Genomic DNA, 23,540 nt, shown 5'->3' on the forward strand with positions numbered 1-23,540 from the left:
TCTAGGGAAAATATCTGTACTTGATACTTTAACAGTTTGACTTAACAGTGGCTTATCAAGTAGAAAAGTAACAGTCCTTAAAAAAAACCAAAAAACTAAACTTATCAAACCCTAAAAGAGAAAAAATCTGCAACAAAAAGATCTCTCTCAAAACCCCACGAGACATAAAATAAAACGATATTTCCATGCAAACAACACGCAGAAATAATATACAAGGGTGTTAAACATCTTATTTTGATTTATTTTAGCTCGAGTTTGCAAATATAAAACACAAATATTCATATTTACCGGAGTAAACACAGCATCGGGAGATATATGTAGTCCACTTTCTACATGTTTTTCCCATTTTAAATGTAACATTCTCACAAGTTCCATTAACAGACATCATTTCTACAGTAACTAACATTTTCAGCCCTTAACGTCAAACAGCAGTGACTTCTTCTATTGCAGCCAGTGTACAATCAGTAGTTCTCGATCATGGAAAAAAAAAGATATTCAGTATGTATGTTTGAATGAGTAAAAAAAGTTAAAATGGAAGCGAGCCTAAAGAGGATTTTGAGGAATAAAATCCTTGAGGGTCAGTTGGTAACAGATTTCCCAGCAGCAATCTTATATGTGTCCATATCTTATTCTAAACATTCCTGAAGATTAAGTGAGTGAAATATTATTTAATGTTCAACATAAAAAAGGAAGAAGTTGTGTATGTTTTGATCACGCAGTGTTGCAGTCATGCCACCAAATCTCGAGTTCTGTCTGTAAGGTATTAAAGTGAGCCCAAAGAAATGTAAAAGCTAGTTTGCGGTTTTTGTTAGTGAGTTGCTGTAAATTGTGGAATTCAGGCATGTCTGTGAATAAGCGTTGATGAACTCAAGTAGTTCACTTGTGCCTCAGAATTGCTCCTCAGTCATGCAAGCTACATTTACCGCTGTAGGACAGACAGACTCAAACATTTGCTTTCTGTTTTTCTGGTTTGCAGTTTATCTTCTGGACGTTTGTACTTCACAGGTTGGACACTAACCGTTGTAACTTACGGCTCGGGGCCGTTAGTGTCTGTTTGACTCGGCTCAGCTTGTTTGCTGAAACATTTTGAACTTAAACAAACGGAAATTTGCCTCTTTGTATACAGTGTGTGGAATAACACGGTCATCCACTGTGTCTTTTATACGGTCAGTATACAGGTGGGGTTGTATAAAGCCCTGTTTGACAGCAATTGATTCATTTTAAACCAAACCACGTCTTTTTTACTAGACCATCGTCATGACCTTATGTTGCCTTATGTGCAGTGCAAACGTGGTACTTTGCAGTTTGCATAATCCTGTATATATATGGATCTAAATTAGTCATATTTGCTAGAACATCCGTTCTTTTTGTAGCAGAAAGCTAAGGCTTTCAACTTCCGGTTCATCACGTTGTATGCTCGTAATGACGTCATTCAGCTACCTATAGTGCAAAAACAAGCACTTTGCTACATTCTGCTCGTTTAGGAGTACCGTCTGTAATTCAGATACGTTTGTGCGTTCATTTTGAGCTGCTGGTGTTTTTTTTAATTTATTTTTTACTTTTATTTTTAGTTAGTTTAAAAAGGTTGGTCCTTATTTTCATAATGTGGAATGACAAAACTTGACTGTGTCAAGCTGAAATAAACATTTGTGTTTTTATCATTAGCTTAAAAAATGTAATAGAAATAGAATGACCTGCACATTTTAACGGCAAAACACATTTAAAAAGCATCTTCAACAGTTAAAACTTGATTGCTTAACATCTCCTTCGTAAACCAAATGTAACATTTATATTTTGACAAACTTCAGTGTTGATTATTGTGCAAACAACTTTACATTCCTGTACTTCTCAAGAGAATTTATAAAACAAACTGTGACGTCAATGTGCCTGTTTTATCTTTAAAAATATAAATAACGTTTTTTCTCCTCAGTGTCATTCATAGAAATGTATTTAAAAGGGCACACTAGCATTTGAAAAAACCCTTATATGTCAAATGTAAAATTGGTTGTATTCGAGATTACTGCTGAGGTGAATTAACCTGCAAATTACATGATCTGGTTTAAAAATAGAAATGTAAAAACTTTAGTGAAAACTTTCTTACAGTCAAATGCTGATGTTATTTGTAGTCTACAATGGTTTTTATTTATGCTTAACTTAATAGTTAATTTGAAATAAGGAAACTGTTTGTTTCTTATCTAAAACCAGGAGGGAGTAAAATAAAATTACATTTCAAGTGAACAGGAAGGAAAGGTAATAGTGCAATGTATTTGTGTCAAGGTGTAAATATGTAACCACACCATTCTTATCACTTTTTGGAGACAGTTGTCATTACCAGAGACAAACATGTTCAATTATTTAGATAACTGTCAGTGTTTCCCCTTGGTTTACTGGTTTTATATTCATGTATTAATCTAGGTCTAAAGCTTATTTATTTTAGGGCTAGACACAAATATTTGGCTATTTGGGTTTTCATTAACTGGTTAGGTATTTGGTTTTCAATTTAGGCATTTGGATATTATTATTGTTATTATTATTATTATTATTATTATTATTATTATTATTATTATTATTATAATACAGAGGACAATTGCCATTTTAGTGTTTGTTTTACTTTTGTTCAGTGTAAATTTTAACATCTTCATATACTGAAGACACTTGTCTTCATAGACACACAATGAAATTCATCACATTAGTGTGGAACAATGGACAGACTATTGTACTTTTTCTTTTTTAAAATTTTGAAAACTGTTACGAGAGAGAGAGAGAGACCGGTGTGCTTCTGACTGCTTAACAGTGGTTGTTACACTTTACTTTACAGTCTGTGGCGCACAGTGTCTCTCTCTCTCTCTCTCTCTCTCTCCTGACACAGAAAACGGTCAGGATGACCCCCCATTATAAAGGTAGGGGAAACACTGACTAAAATGACCTATATGGTTAAAAAAAAACAGAAAACATGAATTTGATATGACTTTTTTAAATGAGGGAAATTGAAATTTGACTGTCTGACTTGTGTCGTCTCTAGTTGTGACAAATATCTCCATCTTTTTCTTCAGGGGGCTGAAAGTGGGAAATCCACTTTGGTTTAGGACATCTGATATGATCGATAAGTGTGTGAAAACCCTTCCAATTGTCTATGAAGAGGTGCTGTGTGTAGAGAATGTGTGTGTGTGTGCATGTGTGTTAGCTGGTACCGAGTGAACCTCGTCTCATCAGGCTCTGCGTGCTGGAGCTCAGGCCTCGGACATCTGTCAGACGGCTCGACTGAGGAACAAAACACATGATGGGTGTTACCAGACTTCTGTGACTGGATGATAAGGTAAAGTAAAAGGTGTGTTAATCACTTAATGAGCACATGTATGGGTTAATGTTAAGACTGGAACTGTGTATAACTGACTGTTTGTAATAAACCTTGCACTGGGTTAGTCAGTCAGTTAATTCTCCTGTTTGGTTTCCACCCTTTCTTTCTGACTTGTGTTGCATTGATACTTCGGTCCAACTAGCTATTGTCAAATTGAGACTCTGAAAATGTGCTATCACAGTATAGTATGCCAAAAAGATATCATTGTATAGTATCACACACACAAACACACACACATATAAAGTCAAAAATGACCCAAAAACATCATAGCATATACACCATGTCGTCCAAAATCAAGAAGTTAAACCAATAAAACTGGATTCTGGTTCTGATTCTACAACATTTTTTCATGGCTTCAGATGACATACTACTCACATTTTTCACTATTTTGGATCACATACAATTTGATGGCATGTTTCACGATTTTAGACAACATACTACACTATGATGTTTATTCACAATTTTGGATGACATACTTAATCATGACGTTTTTGCATGATTTTGAATGACATACTATACTATAGTATGTCGACAAATGTCAAATTTTGACATGTCAATATAATGGCTGCAAAAACGACATATAGCTTGTAGAAGCACGTCATAATAGACAGTGTCCAAAAAAAGGATGAAGCGTCATGATTTAGCATGTTGAAAAAATGGGTGAAAACACCATAGTGTAGTAACGAGCAACGTCAAATTTTGACATGCCATAAAAATGGCTGAAAAAAATGTATTAAAGCTTGTAAAGACACATCATCATAAACAAAGTGGAAAAAAAGGCCAAAAAAAGACCAAAAACTTCATAATTCAGCATGTCAAAAAAAATGACCTACAAGGCTATAGTATAGTATATCAAAAACATCAAATTTTGACATGTCATAAAAATGGCTGAAAACGATATATTAAATGTCATTAAGACGGCTGAAGACGACATATTATAGCTTGTGGAGACATATAATAGTATGCAAAGTGGAAAAAAAGGCCAAAATGTCATAATATAGCATGTCAAAAAAATGACAGAAAATGCCATAGTATAGTATGGCGAAAAACGTCAAATTTTGACATTTTATTAAAATGGCTGAAAACGATATATTATAGCTTCTAGAGACACATCACAGTATACAGAGTGGAAACAAAGGCCAAAAAAGTCAAAAAACCTCATAATTTAGCATGTTGACAAAATGGCCAAAAAGCGCATCAGGCGAAAGATGTCAAATTTTGACCCCTCCCAAAAATGGCTAAAAGTGACATATTATAGCTTGTAGAGACGCGGCAACGTATACAAAGTGGAAACAAAGGCCAAAAAGGGCCAAAACCCTCATAATTTAGCATGCTGAAAAAAATGGCCAAAAATCACATACTGTACTATGGCGGAAAATGTCAAATTTTGACCTGTCTCAAAAATGGCTGAAAATGACATATGATAGCTTGTAGAGACGTGTTATACTATACAAAGTGGAAACAAAAGCCAAAAAAGTCCAAAAGGGTAATAATTTAGGGTGCTGAAAAAATGGCCAAAAATCGCATACTATGCTAAGGCGAAAAATGTCAAATTTTGACCCCTCCCAAAAATGGCTGAAAATGACATATGATAGCTTGTAGAGACGTGTTATACTATACAAACTGGAAACAAAAGCCAAAACAGTCCAAAAGGGTAATAATTTAGGGTGCTGAAAAAATGGCCAAAAATTGCATACTATACTATGGCGGAAAATGTCAAATTTTGACCCCTCCCAAAAATGGCTGAAAATGACATATTATAGCTTACAGAGACGTGTCAACGTATACAAAGTGAAAACAAAAGCCAAAAAAGTACAAAAAGGTCATAATTTAGGGTGTTGAAAAAATGGCCAAAAATCGCATACTATATTATGACAAAAACGTCAAATTTTGACGCGTCCCAAAAATGGCTGAAAATGACATATTATAGCTTGTAGAGACATGTTATACTATACAAACTGGAAACAAAAGCCAAAAAAGTCCAAAAAGGTCATAATTTAGCATGTTGAAAAAATGGCCAAAAGCGCATACTATAGTATGGCGAAAAATGTCAAATTTTGACCTGTCCCAAAAATGGCTGAAAATGACATATTATAGCTTATAGAGATGTGTCAATGTATACAAAGTGGAAACAAAAGCCAAAACAGTCCAAAAAGGTCATAATTTAGCATGTTGAAATAAAGGGGCAAAGATCACATACTATACTATGGTGAAAAAAAAAGTCAAATTTTGACCCGTCCCAAAAATGGCTGAAAAATGACATATTATAGCTTGTAAGGACGTGTCATAGTATACAAAGTGGAAAAAAATGCCACAAAAGTCCAAAAAAGTCAGAATCTAGCATGTTGGAAAAATGGCAAAAAATCGCATACTATAGTATGGCGAAAAATATCAAATATTCACCCCTCCCAAAAATAGCTGAAAATGACATATTATAACTGGTAAAGACGTGTTATACTATGGCAAAAAAAAATGTCAAATTTTGACTTGTCTCAAAAATGGCTGAAAATGACATATTATAGCTTGTAGAGATGTGTTATACTATACAAACTGGAAACAAAAGCCAAAAAAGTCCAAAAAGGTCATAATTTAGCATGTTGAAAAAATGGCCGAAAGCGCATACTATAGTATGGCGAAAAATGTAAAATTTTGACCTGTCCCAAAAATGGCTGAAAATGAATTATTATAGCTTTTAAGGACGTGTCATAGTATACAAAGTGGAAACAAAAGCCAAAAAAAGTCCAAAAAGGTCATAATTTAGCATGTTGAAAAAATGGCCAAAATGTCAAATATGGCATAAATGTCAAATTTTGACCCATCTCAAAAATGGCTGAAAATGACATATTATAGCTTGTAAGTACGTGTCATAGTATACAAAGTGGAAACAAAAGCCAAAAAAGTCCAAAAAGGTCATAATTTAGCATGTTGGAAAAAAAGGGCAAAAATTGCATACTATGGCAAAAAATGTCAAATTTTGACCTGTCCCAAAAATGGCTGAAAATGACATATCATAGCTTGTAGAGATGTGTCACAGTATACAAACTGGAAACAAATGCCAAAAAAGTCCAAAAAGGTCATAATTTAGTATGTTGAAAAAAATGGCCAAAAATCACATACTGTACTATGGCAAAAAATTTCAAATTTTGACTTGTCTCAAAATGGCTGAAAATGACATATTATAGCTTGTAGAGACGTGTTATACCATACAAACTGGAAACAAAAGCCAAAAAAGTCCAAAAGGGTAATAATTTAGGGTGCTGAAAAAATGGCCAAAAATCGCATACTATACTATGGCGGAAAATGTCAAATTTTGACCCCTCCCAAAAATGGCTGAAAATGACATATTATAGCTTACAGAGACGTGTCAACGTATACAAAGTGAAAACAAAAGCCAAAAAAGTACAAAAAGGTCATAATTTAGGGTGTTGAAAAAATGGCCAAAAATCGCATACTATACTATGGCAAAAACGTCAAATTTTGACCCGTCCCAAAAATGGCTGAAAATGACATATTATAGCTTGTAGAGACGTGTTATACTATACAAAGTGGGAACAAAGGCCAAAAAGGGCCAAGAACCTCATAATTTAGCATGTTGAAAAAAATGGCCAAAAATCACATACTATACTATGGCGAAAAATGTCAAATTTTGACCTGTCCCAAAAATGGCTGAAAAATGACATATTATAGCTTTGAAGGACGTGTCATAGTATACAAAGTGGAAAAAAACGCCAAAAAAAGTCCAAAAAGGTCATAATTTAGCATGTTGAAAAAATGGCCAAAAACGCATACTATAGTATGGCGAAAAATGTCAAATTTTGACCCATCTCAAAAATGGCTGAAAATGACATATTATAGCTTGTAGAGACATGTTATACTATACAAACTGGAAACAAAAGCCAAAACAGTCCAAAAGGTCATAATTTAGCATGTTGAAAAAATGGCCAAAAACGCATACTATAGTATGGCGAAAAATGTCATATTTTGACCTGTCCCAAAAATGGCTGAAAATGACATATTATAGCTTTTAAGGACGTGTCATAGTATACAAAGTGGAAACAAAAGCCAAAAAAAGTCCAAAAAGGTCATAATTTAGGGTGCTGAAAAAATGGCCAAAAATCGCATACTATACTATGGCAAAAACGTCAAATTTTGACCCGTCCCAAAAATGGCTGAAAATGACATATTATAGCTTGTAGAGACGTGTTATACTATACAAAGTGGAAACAAAGGCCAAAAAGGGCCAAGAACCTCATAATTTAGCATGTTGAAAAAAATGGCCAAAAGCGCATACGGCGAAAAATGTCAAATTTTGACCTGTCCCAAAAATGGCTGAAAATGACATATTATAGCTTTTAAGGACGTGTCATAGTATACAAAGTGGAAACAAAAGCCAAAAAAGTCCAAAAAGGTCATAATTTAGCATGTTGAAAAAATGGCCAAAAACGCATACTATAGTATGGCGAAAAATGTCAAATTTTGACCCATCTCAAAAATGGCTGAAAATGACATATTATAGCTTGTAGAGACGTGTTATACCATACAAACTGGAAACAAAAGCCAAAAAAGTCCAAAAAGGTCATAATTTATCATGTTGAAAAAATGGCCAAAAACGCATACTATAGTATGGCGAAAAATGTCAAATTTTGACCCATCTCAAAAATGGCTGAAAATGACATATTATAGCTTGTAGAGACGTGTTATACCATACAAACTGGAAACAAAAGCCAAAAAAGTCCAAAAAGGTCATAATATAGCATGTTGAAAAAATGGCCAAAAATCGCATACTATACTATGGCGGAAAATGTCAAATTTTGACCCCTCCCAAAAATGGCTGAAAATGACATATTATAGCTTACAGAGACGTGTCATAGTATACAAAGTGAAAACAAAAGCCAAAAAGTACAAAAGGTCATAATTTAGCATGTTGAAAAATGGCCAAAAATCGCATACTATACTATGGCAAAAACGTCAAATTTTGACCCGTCCCAAAAATGGCTGAAAATGACATATTATAGCTTGTAGAGATGTGTTATACTATACAAAGTGGAAACAAAGGCCAAAAAGGGCCAAGAACCTCATAATTTAGCATGTTGAAAAAAATGGCCAAAAATCACATACTATACTATGGCAAAAACGTCAAATTTTGACCTGTCCCAAAAATGGCTGAAAATGACATATTATAGCTTGTAGAGACGTGTTATACTATACAAAGTGGAAACAAAAGCCAAAAAGTCCAAGAACCTCATAATTTAGCATGTTGAAAAAAATGGCCAAAAGCGCATACTATAGTATGGCGAAAAATGTCAAATTTTGACCTGTCCCAAAAATGGCTGAAAATGACATATTATAGCTTTTAAGGACGTGTCATAGTATACAAAGTGGAAAAAAACGCCAAAAAAAGTACAAAAAGGTCATAATTTATCATGTTGAAAAAATGGCCAAAAACGCATACTATAGTATGGCGAAAAATGTCAAATTTTGACCCATCTCAAAAATGGCTGAAAATGACATATTATAGCTTGTAGAGACATGTTATACTATACAAACTGGAAACAAAAGCCAAAAAAGTCCAAAAGGTCATAATTTAGCATGTTGAAAAAATGGCCAAAAACGCATACTATAGTATGGCGAAAAATGTCAAATTTTGACCCCTCCCAAAAATGGCTGAAAATGACATATTATAGCTTACAGAGACGTGTCAACGTATACAAAGTGAAAACAAAAGCCAAAAAAGTACAAAAAGGTCATAATTTAGGGTGTTGAAAAAATGGCCAACAATTGCATACTATACTATGGCAAAAACGTCAAATTTTGACCCGTCCCAAAAATGGCTGAAAATGACATATTATAGCTTGTAGAGACGTGTTATACTATACAAAGTGGAAACAAAGGCCAAAAAGGGCCAAGAACCTCATAATTTAGCATGCTGAAAAAAATGGCCAAAAATCACATACTATACTATGGCAAAAACGTCAAATTTTTACCTGTCCCAAAAATGGCTGAAAATGACATATTATAGCTTGTAGAGACGTGTTATACGATACAAAGTGGAAACAAAGGCCAAAAGTCCAAGAACCTCATAATTTAGCATGTTGAAAAAAATGGCCAAAAGCGCATACTATAGTATGGCGAAAAATGTCAAATTTTGACCTGTCCCAAAAATGGCTGAAAATGACATATTATAGCTTTTAAGGACGTGTCATAGTATACAAAGTGGAAAAAAACGCCAAAAAAGTACAAAAAGGTCATAATTTATCATGTTGAAAAAATGGCCAAAAACGCATACAATAGTATGGCGAAAAATGTCAAATTTTGACCCATCTCAAAAATGGCTGAAAATGACATATTATAGCTTGTAGAGACATGTTATACTATACAAACTGGAAACAAAAGCCAAAAAAGTCCAAAAGGTCATAATTTAGCATGTTGAAAAAATGGCCAAAAACGCATACTATAGTATGACGAAAAATGTCAAATTTTGACCCCTCCCAAAAATGGCTGAAAATGACATATTATAGCTTACAGAGACGTGTCAACGTATACAAAGTGAAAACAAAAGCCAAAAAAGTACAAAAAGGTCATAATTTAGGGTGTTGAAAAAATGGCCAACAATTGCATACTATACTATGGCAAAAACGTCAAATTTTGACCTGTCCCAAAAATGGCTGAAAATGACATATTATAGCTTGTAGAGACGTGTTATACTATACAAAGTGGAAACAAAAGCCAAAAAAAGTCCAAAAAGGTCATAATTTAGCGTGTTGAAAAAATGGCCAAAAATCACATACTATACTATGGCAAAAATGTCAAATTTTGACCTGTCCCAAAAATGGCTGAAAATGACATATTATAGCTTGTAGAGACGTGTTATACTATACAAAGTGGAAACAAAGGCCAAAAAGGGCCAAGAACCTCATAATTTAGCATGTTGAAAAAAATGGCCAAAAACGCATACTGTAGTATGGCGAAAAATGTCAAATTTTGACCCCTCCCAAAAATGGCTGAAAAATGACGTTATAGCTTTGAAGGACGTGTCATAGTATACAAAGTGGAAAAAAACGCCAAAAAAAGTCCAAAAAGGTCATAATTTATCATGTTGAAAAAATGGCCAAAAACGCATACTATAGTATGGCGAAAAATGTCAAATTTTGACCCATCTCAAAAATGGCTGAAAATGACATATTATAGCTTGTAGAGACGTGTTATACCATACAAACTGGAAACAAAAGCCAAAAAAGTCCAAAAAGGTCATAATTTATCATGTTGAAAAAATGGCCAAAAACGCATACTATAGTATGGCGAAAAATGTCAAATTTTGACCCATCTCAAAAATGGCTGAAAATGACATATTATAGCTTGTAGAGACGTGTTATACCATACAAACTGGAAACAAAAGCCAAAAAAGTCCAAAAAGGTCATAATTTATCATGTTGAAAAAATGGCCAAAAACGCATACTATAGTATGGCGAAAAATGTCAAATTTTGACCCATCTCAAAAATGGCTGAAAATGACATATTATAGCTTGTAGAGACATGTTATACTATACAAACTGGAAACAAAAGCCAAAACAGTCCAAAAGGTCATAATTTAGCATGTTGAAAAAATGGCCAAAAGCGCATACTATAGTATGGTGAAAAATGTCATATTTTGACCTGTCCCAAAAATGGCTGAAAATGACATATTATAGCTTTTAAGGACGTGTCATAGTATACAAAGTGGAAAAAAATGCCAAAAAAAGTCCAAAAAGGTCATAATTTATCATGTTGAAAAAATGGCCAAAAACGCATACTATAGTATGGCGAAAAATGTCAAATTTTGACCCATCTCAAAAATGGCTGAAAATGACATATTATAGCTTGTAGAGACGTGTTATACTATACAAAGTGGAAACAAAGGCCAAAAAAGGCCCAAAATGTCATAATTAAGCATGCTGAAAAAATGGCCAAAAATCACATACTATACTATGGCAAAAACGTCAAATTTTGACCTGTCCCAAAAATGGCTGAAAATGACATATTATAGCTTGTAGAGACGTGTTATACTATACAAAGTGGAAACAAAGGCCAAAAAGGGCCAAGAACCTCATAATTTAGCATGTTGAAAAAAATGGCCAAAAGCGCATACTATAGTATGGCGAAAAATGTCAAATTTTGACCTGTCCCAAAAATGGCTGAAAATGACATATTATAGCTTGTAGAGACGTGTTATACCATACAAACTGGAAACAAAAGCCAAAACAGTCCAAAAGGTCATAATTTAGCATGTTGAAAAATGGCCAAAAAGCATACTATAGTATGGTGAAAAATGTCATATTTTGACCTGTCCCAAAAATGGCTGAAAATGACATATTATAGCTTTTAAGGACGTGTCATAGTATACAAAGTGGAAAAAAATGCCAAAAAAAGTCCAAAAAGGTCATAATTTATCATGTTGAAAAAATGGCCAAAAACGCATACTATAGTATGGCGAAAAATGTCAAATTTTGACCCATCTCAAAAATGGCTGAAAATGACATATTATAGCTTGTAGAGACGTGTTATACTATACAAAGTGGAAACAAAGGCCAAAAAGGGCCAAGAACCTCATAATTTAGCATGCTGAAAAAAATGGCCAAAAATCACATACTATACTATGGCAAAAACGTCAAATTTTGACCTGTCCCAAAAATGGCTGAAAATGACATATTATAGCTTGTAGAGACGTGTTATACTATACAAAGTGGAAACAAAGGCCAAAAAGGGCCAAGAACCTCATAATTTAGCATGTTGAAAAAAATGGCCAAAAGCGCATACTATAGTATGGCGAAAAATGTCAAATTTTGACCTGTCCCAAAAATGGCTGAAAATGACATATTATAGCTTTTAAGGACGTGTCATAGTATACAAAGTGGAAAAAAACGCCAAAAAAAGTACAAAAAGGTCATAATTTATCATGTTGAAAAAATGGCCAAAAACGCATACTATAGTATGGCGGAAAATGTCAAATTTTGACCCCTCCCAAAAATGGCTGAAAATGACATATGATAGCTTGTAGAGACGTGTTATACTATACAAACTGGAAACAAAAGCCAAAACAGTCCAAAAAGGTCATAATTTAGCATGTTGAAAAAATGGCCAAAAGCGCATACTATAGTATGGCGAAAAATGTCAAATTTTGACCTGTCCCAAAAATGGCTGAAAATGACATATTATAGCTTATAGAGATGTGTCAATGTATACAAAGTGGAAACAAAAGCCAAAACAGTCCAAAAAGGTCATAATTTAGCATGTTGAAATAAAGGGCAAAGATCACATACTATACTATGGTGAAAAAAGTCAAATTTTGACCCGTCCCAAAAATGGCTGAAAAATGACATATTATAGCTTGTAAGGACGTGTCATAGTATACAAAGTGGAAAAAAAAATGCCACAAAAGTCCAAAAAAGTCAGAATCTAGCATGTTGGAAAAATGGCAAAAAATCGCATACTATAGTATGGCGAAAAATATCAAATATTCACCCCTCCCAAAAATAGCTGAAAATGACATATTATAACTGGTAGAGATGTGTCACAGTATACAAACTGGAAACAAATGCCAAAAAAGTCCAAAAAGGTCATAATTTAGTATGTTGAAAAAAATGGCCAAAAATCACATACTGTACTATGGCAAAAAAAAATTTCAAATTTTGACTTGTCTCAAAAATGGCTGAAAATGACATATTATAGCTTGTAGAGACGTGTTATACTATACAAACTGGAAGCAAAAGCCAAAAAAGTCCAAAAGGGTAATAATTTAGGGTGCTGAAAAAATGGCCAAAAATCGCATACTATACTATGGCGGAAAATGTCAAATTTTGACCCCTCCCAAAAATGGCTGAAAATGACATATTATAGCTTACAGAGACGTGTCATAGTATACAAAGTGGAAACAAAAGCCAAAAAAGTACAAAAAGGTCATAATTTAGGGTGTTGAAAAAATGGCCAAAAATCGCATAGTATAGTAGGGCAAAAAGGTCAAATTTTGACCCGTCCCAAAAATGGCTGAAAATGACATATTATAGCTTGTAGAGACGTGTTATACTATACAAAGTGGGAACAAAGGCCAAAAGGGGCCAAGAACCTCATAATTTAGCATGTTGAAAAAAATGGCCAAAAATCACATACTATACTATGGCGAAAAATGTCAAATTTTGACCTGTCCCAAAAATGGCTGAAAAATGACATATTATAGCTTTGAAGGACGTGTCATAGTATGCAAAGTGGAAAAAAACGCCAAAAAAAGTCCAAAAAGGTCATAATTTAGCATGTTGAAAAAATGGCCAAAAACGCATACTATAGTATGGCGAAAAATGTCAAATTTTGACCCATCTCAAAAATGGCTGAAAATGACATATTATAGCTTGTAGAGACATGTTATACTATACAAACTGGAAACAAAAGCCAAAACAGTCCAAAAGGTCATAATTTAGCATGTTGAAAAAATGGCCAAAAACGCATACTATAGTATGGCGAAAAATGTCATATTTTGACCTGTCCCAAAAATGGCTGAAAATGACATATGATAGCTTTTAAGGACGTGTCATAGTATACAAAGTGGAAACAAAAGCCAAAAAAAGTCCAAAAAGGTCATAATATAGCATGTTGAAAAAATGGCCAAAAATCGCATACTATACTATGGCGGAAAATGTCAAATTTTGACCCCTCCCAAAAATGGCTGAAAATGACATATTATAGCTTGTAGAGACGTGTTATACTATACAAAGTGGAAACAAAGGCCAAAAAGGGCCAAGAACCTCATAATTTAGCATGTTGAAAAAAATGGCCAAAAGCGCATACTATAGTATGGCGGAAAATGTCAAATTTTGACCCCTCCCAAAAATGGCTGAAAATGACATATTATAGCTTACAGAGACGTGTCAACGTATACAAAGTGAAAACAAAAGCCAAAAAAGTACAAAAAGGTCATAATTTAGGGTGTTGAAAAAATGGCCAAAAATCGCATACTATACTATGGCAAAAACGTCAAATTTTGACCCGTCCCAAAAATGGCTGAAAATGACATATTATAGCTTGTAGAGATGTGTTATACTATACAAAGTGGAAACAAAGGCCAAAAAGGGCCAAGAACCTCATAATTTAGCATGCTGAAAAAAATGGCCAAAAATCACATACTATACTATGGCAAAAACGTCAAATTTTGACCTGTCCCAAAAATGGCTGAAAATGACATATTATAGCTTTTAAGGACGTGTCATAGTATACAAAGTGGAAAAAAACGCCAAAAAAAGTACAAAAAGGTCATAATTTATCATGTTGAAAAAATGGCCAAAAACGCATACTATAGTATGGCGAAAAATGTCAAATTTTGACCCATCTCAAAAATGGCTGAAAATGACATATTATAGCTTGTAGAGACATGTTATACTATACAAACTGGAAACAAAAGCCAAAAAAGTCCAAAAGGTCATAATTTAGCATGTTGAAAAAATGGCCAAAAACGCATACTATAGTATGGCGAAAAATGTCAAATTTTGACCCCTCCCAAAAATGGCTGAAAATGACATATTATAGCTTACAGAGACGTGTCAACGTATACAAAGTGAAAACAAAAGCCAAAAAAGTACAAAAAGGTCATAATTTAGGGTGTTGAAAAAATGGCCAACAATTGCATACTATACTATGGCAAAAACGTCAAATTTTGACCCGTCCCAAAAATGGCTGAAAATGACATATTATAGCTTGTAGAGACGTGTTATACTATACAAAGTGGAAACAAAGGCCAAAAAGGGCCAAGAACCTCATAATTTAGCATGCTGAAAAAAATGGCCAAAAATCACATACTATACTATGGCAAAAACGTCAAATTTTTACCTGTCCCAAAAATGGCTGAAAATGACATATTATAGCTTGTAGAGACGTGTTATACGATACAAAGTGGAAACAAAGGCCAAAAAGGGCCAAGAACCTCATAATTTAGCATGTTGAAAAAAATGGCCAAAAGCGCATACTATAGTATGGCGAAAAATGTCAAATTTTGACCTGTCCCAAAAATGGCTGAAAATGACATATTATAGCTTTTAAGGACGTGTCATAGTATACAAAGTGGAAAAAAACGCCAAAAAAGTACAAAAGGTCATAATTTATCATGTTGAAAAATGGCCAAAACGCATACAATAGTATGGCGAAAAATGTCAAATTTTGACCCATCTCAAAAATGGCTGAAAATGACATATTATAGCTTGTAGAGACATGTTATACTATACAAACTGGAAACAAAAGCCAAAAAAGTCCAAAAGGTCATAATTTAGCATGTTGAAAAAATGGCCAAAAACGCATACTATAGTATGACGAAAAATGTCAAATTTTGACCCCTCCCAAAAATGGCTGAAAATGACATATTATAGCTTACAGAGACGTGTCAACGTATACAAAGTGAAAACAAAAGCCAAAAAAGTACAAAAAGGTCATAATTTAGGGTGTTGAAAAAATGGCCAACAATTGCATACTATACTATGGCAAAAACGTCAAATTTTGACCCGTCCCAAAAATGGCTGAAAATGACATATTATAGCTTGTAGAGACGTGTTATACTATACAAAGTGGAAACAAAGGCCAAAAAGGGCCAAGAACCTCATAATTTAGCATGCTGAAAAAAATGGCCAAAAATCACATACTATACTATGGCAAAAATGTCAAATTTTGACCTGTCCCAAAAATGGCTGAAAATGACATATTATAGCTTGTAGAGACGTGTTATACCATACAAACTGGAAACAAAAGCCAAAAAAGTCCAAAAAGGTCATAATTTATCATGTTGAAAAAATGGCCAAAAACGCATACTATAGTATGGCGAAAAATGTCAAATTTTGACCCCTCCCAAAAATGGCTGAAAATGACATATTATAGCTTGTAGAGACGTGTTATACCATACAAACTGGAAACAAAAGCCAAAAAAGTCCAAAAAGGTCATAATTTATCATGTTGAAAAAATGGCCAAAAACGCATACTATAGTATGGCGAAAAATGTCAAATTTTGACCCATCTCAAAAATGGCTGAAAATGACATATTATAGCTTGTAGAGACATGTTATACTATACAAACTGGAAACAAAAGCCAAAACAGTCCAAAAGGTCATAATTTAGCATGTTGAAAAAATGGCCAAAAGCGCATACTATAGTATGGTGAAAAATGTCATATTTTGACCTGTCCCAAAAATGGCTGAAAATGACATATTATAGCTTTTAAGGACGTGTCATAGTATACAAAGTGGAAAAAAATGCCAAAAAAAGTCCAAAAAGGTCATAATTTATCATGTTGAAAAAATGGCCAAAAACGCATACTATAGTATGGCGAAAAATGTCAAATTTTGACCCATCTCAAAAATGGCTGAAAATGACATATTATAGCTTGTAGAGACGTGTTATACTATACAAAGTGGAAACAAAGGCCAAAAAGGGCCAAGAACCTCATAATTTAGCATGCTGAAAAAAATGGCCAAAAATCACATACTATACTATGGCAAAAACGTCAAATTTTGACCTGTCCCAAAAATGGCTGAAAATGACATATTATAGCTTGTAGAGACGTGTTATACTATACAAAGTGGAAACAAAAGGCCAAAAAGGCCAAGAACCTCATAATTTATGTTGAAAAAATGGCCAAAATCGCATACTATACTATGGCAAAAATGGCAAATTTTGACCCGGCCCAAAAATGGCTCAAAATGACATATTATAGCTTGTAAGTACGTGTCATAGTATACAAACTGGAAACAAATGCCAAAAAAGTCCAAAAAGGTCATAATTTAGCATGTTGAAAAAAAGGGCAAAAACTGCATACTATACTATGGCAAAAAATGTCAAATTCTGACCTGTCCCAAAAATGGCTGAAAATGACATATCATAGCTTGTAGAGACGTGTCATAGTATACAAAGTGGAAAAAAACGCCAAAAAAAGTCCAAAAAGGTCATAATTTAGCATGTTGAAAAAAATGGCCAAAAATCACATACTATACTATGGCGGAAAATGTCAAATTTTGACCCCTCCCAAAAATGGCTGAAAATGACATATTATAGCTTGTAGAGACGTGTTATACTATACAAAGTGGAAACAAAAGCCAAAAAGTCCAAAAAGGTCATAATTTAGCATGTTGAAAAAAATGGCAAAAAGCATACTATACTATGGCAAAATGTCAAATTTTGACCTGTCCCAAAAATGGCTGAAAATGACATATTATAGCTTGTAGAGACGTGTCATGTATACAAAGTGGAAACAAAAGGCCAAAAGGGCCAAAACCTCATAATTTAGCATGTTGAAAAAATGGCAAAATCACATACTATACTATGGCGAAAATGTAAAATTTTGACATGTCCCAAAAACGGCTGAAAATGACATATTATAGCTTGTAGAGACGCGTCATAGTATACAAAGTGGAAACAAAAGCCAAATAAGGCCAAAAACATCATCATTTAGCATGTTGAAAAAATTGACAAAAATCACATACTATAGTATAGCAAAAACATCAAATTTTGACCCCTCCAAAAATGGCTGAAAATGACATATTATAGCTTGTAGAGCAGTCATGTATACAAAGTGAAACAAAAGCCAAAAAGTCCAAAAGGTCATAATTTAGCATGTTGAAAAAGGCCAAAAATTGCATACTATGGCAAAATGTCAAATGACAAAATGGCTGAAAAATGACATATTATAGCTTGTAGAGAAGCATACAAAGTGGAAAACAAAGGCCAAAAAGTCCAAAAAGGATACTATGGCAAATGGCGAAAAATGGCTCAAATGACATATTATAGCATATCATATTGCCAAAAAAGTCCAAAAGGTCATAATTTAGCATGTTGACTATACTATGGCAAAAAATGTCAAATTTTGACCTCCCAAAAATGGCTGAAAATGACATATTATAGCTTGTAGAGACGTGTTATACCATACAAACTGGAAACAAAAGCCAAAACAGTCCAAAAGGTCATAATTTAGCATGTTGAAAAAATGGCCAAAAGCGCATACTATAGTATGGTGAAAAATGTCATATTTTGACCTGTCCCAAAAATGGCTGAAAATGACATATTATAGCTTTTAAGGACGTGTCATAGTATACAAAGTGGAAAAAAATGCCAAAAAAAGTCCAAAAAGGTCATAATTTATCATGTTGAAAAATGGCCAAAAAACGCATACTATAGTATGGCGAAAAATGTCAAATTTTGACCCATCTCAAAAATGGCTGAAAATGACATATTATAGCTTGTAGAGACGTGTTATACTATACAAAGTGGAAACAAAGGCCAAAAAGGGCCAAGAACCTCATAATTTAGCATGCTGAAAAAAATGGCCAAAAATCACATACTATACTATGGCAAAAACGTCAAATTTTGACCTGTCCCAAAATGGCTGAAAATGACATATTATAGCTTGTAGAGACGTGTTATACTATACAAAGTGGAAACAAAGGCCAAAAAGGGCCAAGAACCTCATAATTTAGCATGTTGAAAAAAATGGCCAAAAGCGCATACTATAGTATGGCGAAAAATGTCAAATTTTGACCTGTCCCAAAAATGGCTGAAAATGACATATTATAGCTTGTAGAGACGTGTTATACCATACAAACTGGAAACAAAAGCCAAAACAGTCCAAAAGGTCATAATTTAGCATGTTGAAAAAATGGCCAAAAGCGCATACTATAGTATGGTGAAAAATGTCATATTTTGACCTGTCCCAAAAATGGCTGAAAATGACATATTATAGCTTTTAAGGACGTGTCATAGTATACAAAGTGGAAAAAAATGCCAAAAAAAGTCCAAAAAGGTCATAATTTATCATGTTGAAAAAATGGCCAAAAACGCATACTATAGTATGGCGAAAAATGTCAAATTTTGACCCATCTCAAAAATGGCTGAAAATGACATATTATAGCTTGTAGAGACGTGTTATACTATACAAAGTGGAAACAAAGGCCAAAAAGGGCCAAGAACCTCATAATTTAGCATGCTGAAAAAAATGGCCAAAAATCACATACTATACTATGGCAAAAACGTCAAATTTTGACCTGTCCCAAAAATGGCTGAAAATGACATATTATAGCTTGTAGAGACGTGTTATACTATACAAAGTGGAAACAAAGGCCAAAAAGGGCCAAGAACCTCATAATTTAGCATGTTGAAAAAAATGGCCAAAAGCGCATACTATAGTATGGCGAAAAATGTCAAATTTTGACCTGTCCCAAAAATGGCTGAAAATGACATATTATAGCTTGTAGAGACGTGTTATACCATACAAACTGGAAACAAAAGCCAAAAAAGTCCAAAAAGGTCATAATTTATCATGTTGAAAAAATGGCCAAAAACGCATACTATAGTATGGCGAAAAATGTCAAATTTTGACCCATCTCAAAAATGGCTGAAAATGACATATTATAGCTTGTAGAGACATGTTATACTATACAAACTGGAAACAAAAGCCAAAACAGTCCAAAAGGTCATAATTTAGCATGTTGAAAAAATGGCCAAAAGCGCATACTATAGTATGGTGAAAAATGTCATATTTTGACCTGTCCCAAAAATGGCTGAAAATGACATATTATAGCTTTTAAGGACGTGTCATAGTATACAAAGTGGAAAAAAACGCCAAAAAAAGTCCAAAAAGGTCATAATTTATCATGTTGAAAAAATGGCCAAAAACGCATACTATAGTATGGCGAAAAATGTCAAATTTTGACCCATCTCAAAAATGGCTGAAAATGACATATTATAGCTTGTAGAGACGTGTTATACCATACAAACTGGAAACAAAAGCCAAAAAAGTCCAAAAAGGTCATAATTTAGCATGTTGAAAAAATGGCCAAAAATCGCATAGTATACTATGGCAGAAAATGTCAAATTTTGACCCCTCCCAAAAATGGCTGAAAATGACATATTATAGCTTACAGAGACGTGTCAACGTATACAAAGTGAAAACAAAAGCCAAAAAAGTACAAAAAGGTCATAATTTAGGGTGTTGAAAAAATGGCCAAAAATCGCATACTATACTATGGCAAAAACGTCAAATTTTGACCCGTCCCAAAAATGGCTGAAAATGACATATTATAGCTTGTAGAGACGTGTTATACTATACAAAGTGGAAACAAAGGCCAAAAAGGGCCAAGAACCTCATAATTTAGCATGTTGAAAAAAATGGCCAAAAGCGCATACTATAGTATGGCGAAAAATGTCAAATTTTGACCTGTCCCAAAAATGGCTGAAAATGACATATTATAGCTTTGAAGGACATGTCATAGTATACAAAGTGGAAAAAAAACGCCAAAAAAAGTCCAAAAAGGTCATAATTTAGCATGTTGAAAAAATGGCCAAAAACGCATACTATAGTATGGTGAAAAATGTCATATTTTGACCTGTCCCAAAAATGGCTGAAAATGACATATTATAGCTTTTAAGGACGTGTCATAGTATACAAAGTGGAAAAAAATGCCGAAAAAAGTCCAAAAAGGTCATAATTTATCATGTTGAAAAAATGGCCAAAAATGCATACTATAGTATGGCGAAAAATGTCAAATTTTGACCCATCTCAAAAATGGCTGAAAATGACATATTATAGCTTGTAGAGACGTGTTATACCATACAAACTGGAAACAAAAGCCAAAAAAGTCCAAAAAGGTCATAATTTATCATGTTGAAAAAATGGCCAAAAACGCATACTATAGTATGGCGAAAAATGTCAAATTTTGACCCATCTCAAAAATGGCTGAAAATGACATATTATAGCTTGTAGAGACGTGTTATACTATACAAACTGGAAAAAAAAGCCAAAAAGTCCAAAAGGTCATAATTTAGCATGTTGAAAAAATGGCCAAAAACGCATACTATAGTATGGCAAAAAATGTCAAATTTTGACATGTCCCAAAAATGGCTGAAAATGACATATTATAGCTTTTAAGGACGTGTCATAGTATACAAAGTGGAAAAAAACGCCAAAAAAAGTCCAAAAAGGTCATAATTTAGCATGTTGAAAAAATGGCCAAAAACGCATACTATAGTATGGCGAAAAATGTCAAATTTTGACCTGTCCCAAAAATGGCTGAAAATGACATATTATAGCTTTTAAGGACGTGTCATAGTATACAAAGTGGAAAAAATGGCCAAAAACGCATACTATAGTATGGCGGAAAATGTCAAATTTTGACCCCTCCCAAAAATGGCTGAAAATGACATATGATAGCTTGTAGAGACGTGTTATACTATACAAACTGGAAACAAAAGCCAAAACAGTCCAAAAAGGTCATAATTTAGCATGTTGAAAAAATGGCCAAAAGCGCATACTATAGTATGGCGAAAAATGTCAAATTTTGACCTGTCCCAAAAATGGCTGAAAATGACATATTATAGCTTATAGAGATGTGTCAATGTATACAAAGTGGAAACAAAAGCCAAAACAGTCCAAAAAGGTCATAATTTAGCATGTTGAAATAAAGGGGCAAAGATCACATACTATACTATGGTGAAAAAAAAAGTCAAATTTTGACCCGTCCCAAAAATGGCTGAAAATGACATATTATATCTTGTAGAGACGTGTTATAGTATACAAACTGGAAACAAAAGCCAAAAAAGTCCAAAAAGGTCATAATTTAGCATGTTGAAAAAATTGGCCAAAAATCACATACTATACTATGGCGGAAAATGTCAAATTTTGACCCCTCCCAAAAATGGCTGAAAATGACATATTATACCTTATAGAGACGTGTCAACGTATACAAAGTGGAAACAAAGGCCAAAAAGGGCCAAAAACCTCATAATGTAGCATGTTGAAAAAATGGCCAAAAATCACATACTATACTATGGCAAAAAATGTCAATTTGACCCATCCCAAAAATGACTGAAAATCACATATTATAATTTGTAGAGACGTGTCAACGTATACAAAGTGGAAACAAAGGCCAAAAAGGGCCAAAAACCTCATAATGTAGCATGTTGAAAAAATGGCCAAAAATCACATACTATACTATGGCAAAAAATGTCAATTTGACCCATCCCAAAAATGACTGAAAATCACATATTATAATTTGTAGAGACGTGTTACACAATACAAAGTGGAAACAAAAGCCAAAAAAGTCCAAAAAGTTCATAATTTAGCATTTTGGGAAAAAAATGGCCAAAAACGCATACTATAGTATGGCAAAAAATGTCAAATTTTGACATGTCCCAAAAATGGCTGAAAATGACATATTATAGCTTTTAAGGACGTGTCATAGTATACAAAGTGGAAAAAAACGCCAAAAAAAGTCCAAAAAGGTCATAATTTAGCATGTTGAAAAAATGGCCAAAAACGCATACTATAGTATGGCGAAAAATGTCAAATTTTGACTTGTCTCAAAAATGGCTGAAAATGACATATTATAGCTTGTAGAGACGTGTTATACCATACAAACTGGAAACAAAAGCCAAAAAAGTCCAAAAGGGTAATAATTTAGGGTGCTGAAAGAATGGCCAAAAACGCATACTATACTATGGCGGAAAATGTCAAATTTTGACCCCTCCCAAAAATGGCTGAAAATTACATATTATAGCTTACAGAGACGTGTCAACGTATACAAAGTGAAAACAAAAGCCAAAAAAGTACAAAAAGGTCATAATTTAGGGTGTTGAAAAAATGGCCAAAAATCGCATACTATACTATGGCAAAAACGTCAAATTTTGACCCGTCCCAAAAATGGCTGAAAATGACATATTATAGCTTGTAGAGACGTGTTATACTATACAAAGTGGAAACAAAGGCCAAAAAGGGCCAAGAACCTCATAATTTAGCATGTTGAAAAAAATGGCCAAAAATCACATACTATACTATGGCGAAAAATGTCAAATTTTGACCTGTCCCAAAAATGGCTGAAAAATGACATATTATAGCTTTGAAGGACGTGTTATACTATACAAAGTGGAAACAAAAGCCAAAACAGTCCAAAAGGTCATAATTTAGCATGTTGAAAAAATGGCCAAAAGCGCATACTATAGTATGGCGAAAAATGTCAAATTTTGACCTGTCCCAAAAATGGCTGAAAATGACATATTATAGCTTTTAAGGACGTGTCATAGTATACAAAGTGGAAAAAATGGCCAAAAACGCATACTATAGTATGGCGGAAAATGTCAAATTTTGACCCCTCCCAAAAATGGCTGAAAATGACATATGATAGCTTGTAGAGAC

At 33.7% G+C, this 23,540-nt stretch overlaps 1 protein-coding gene across 1 annotated transcript in view; it reads right to left on the reverse strand.

Moving 5' to 3' along the window:
- Positions 1–220: 220 nt before the first annotated feature.
- Positions 221–23,540, reverse strand: part of klc3 (kinesin light chain 3) — a 47,788-nt gene continuing 24,468 nt past the window's right edge. The window contains exon 14 of the mRNA XM_042486945.2: positions 221–3,261. Within this exon, the coding sequence (XP_042342879.2) occupies positions 3,181–3,261 (81 nt within the window). The 3' untranslated portion in view covers positions 221–3,180. The remainder of the gene's footprint in view (positions 3,262–23,540) is intronic.

Source organism: Plectropomus leopardus, chromosome 6, assembly GCF_026936395.1.
Source record: "Plectropomus leopardus strain MGB_pleo_1.0 chromosome 6, ASM2693639v1, whole genome shotgun sequence".
Lineage (NCBI taxonomy): Eukaryota > Metazoa > Chordata > Actinopteri > Perciformes > Serranidae > Plectropomus > Plectropomus leopardus.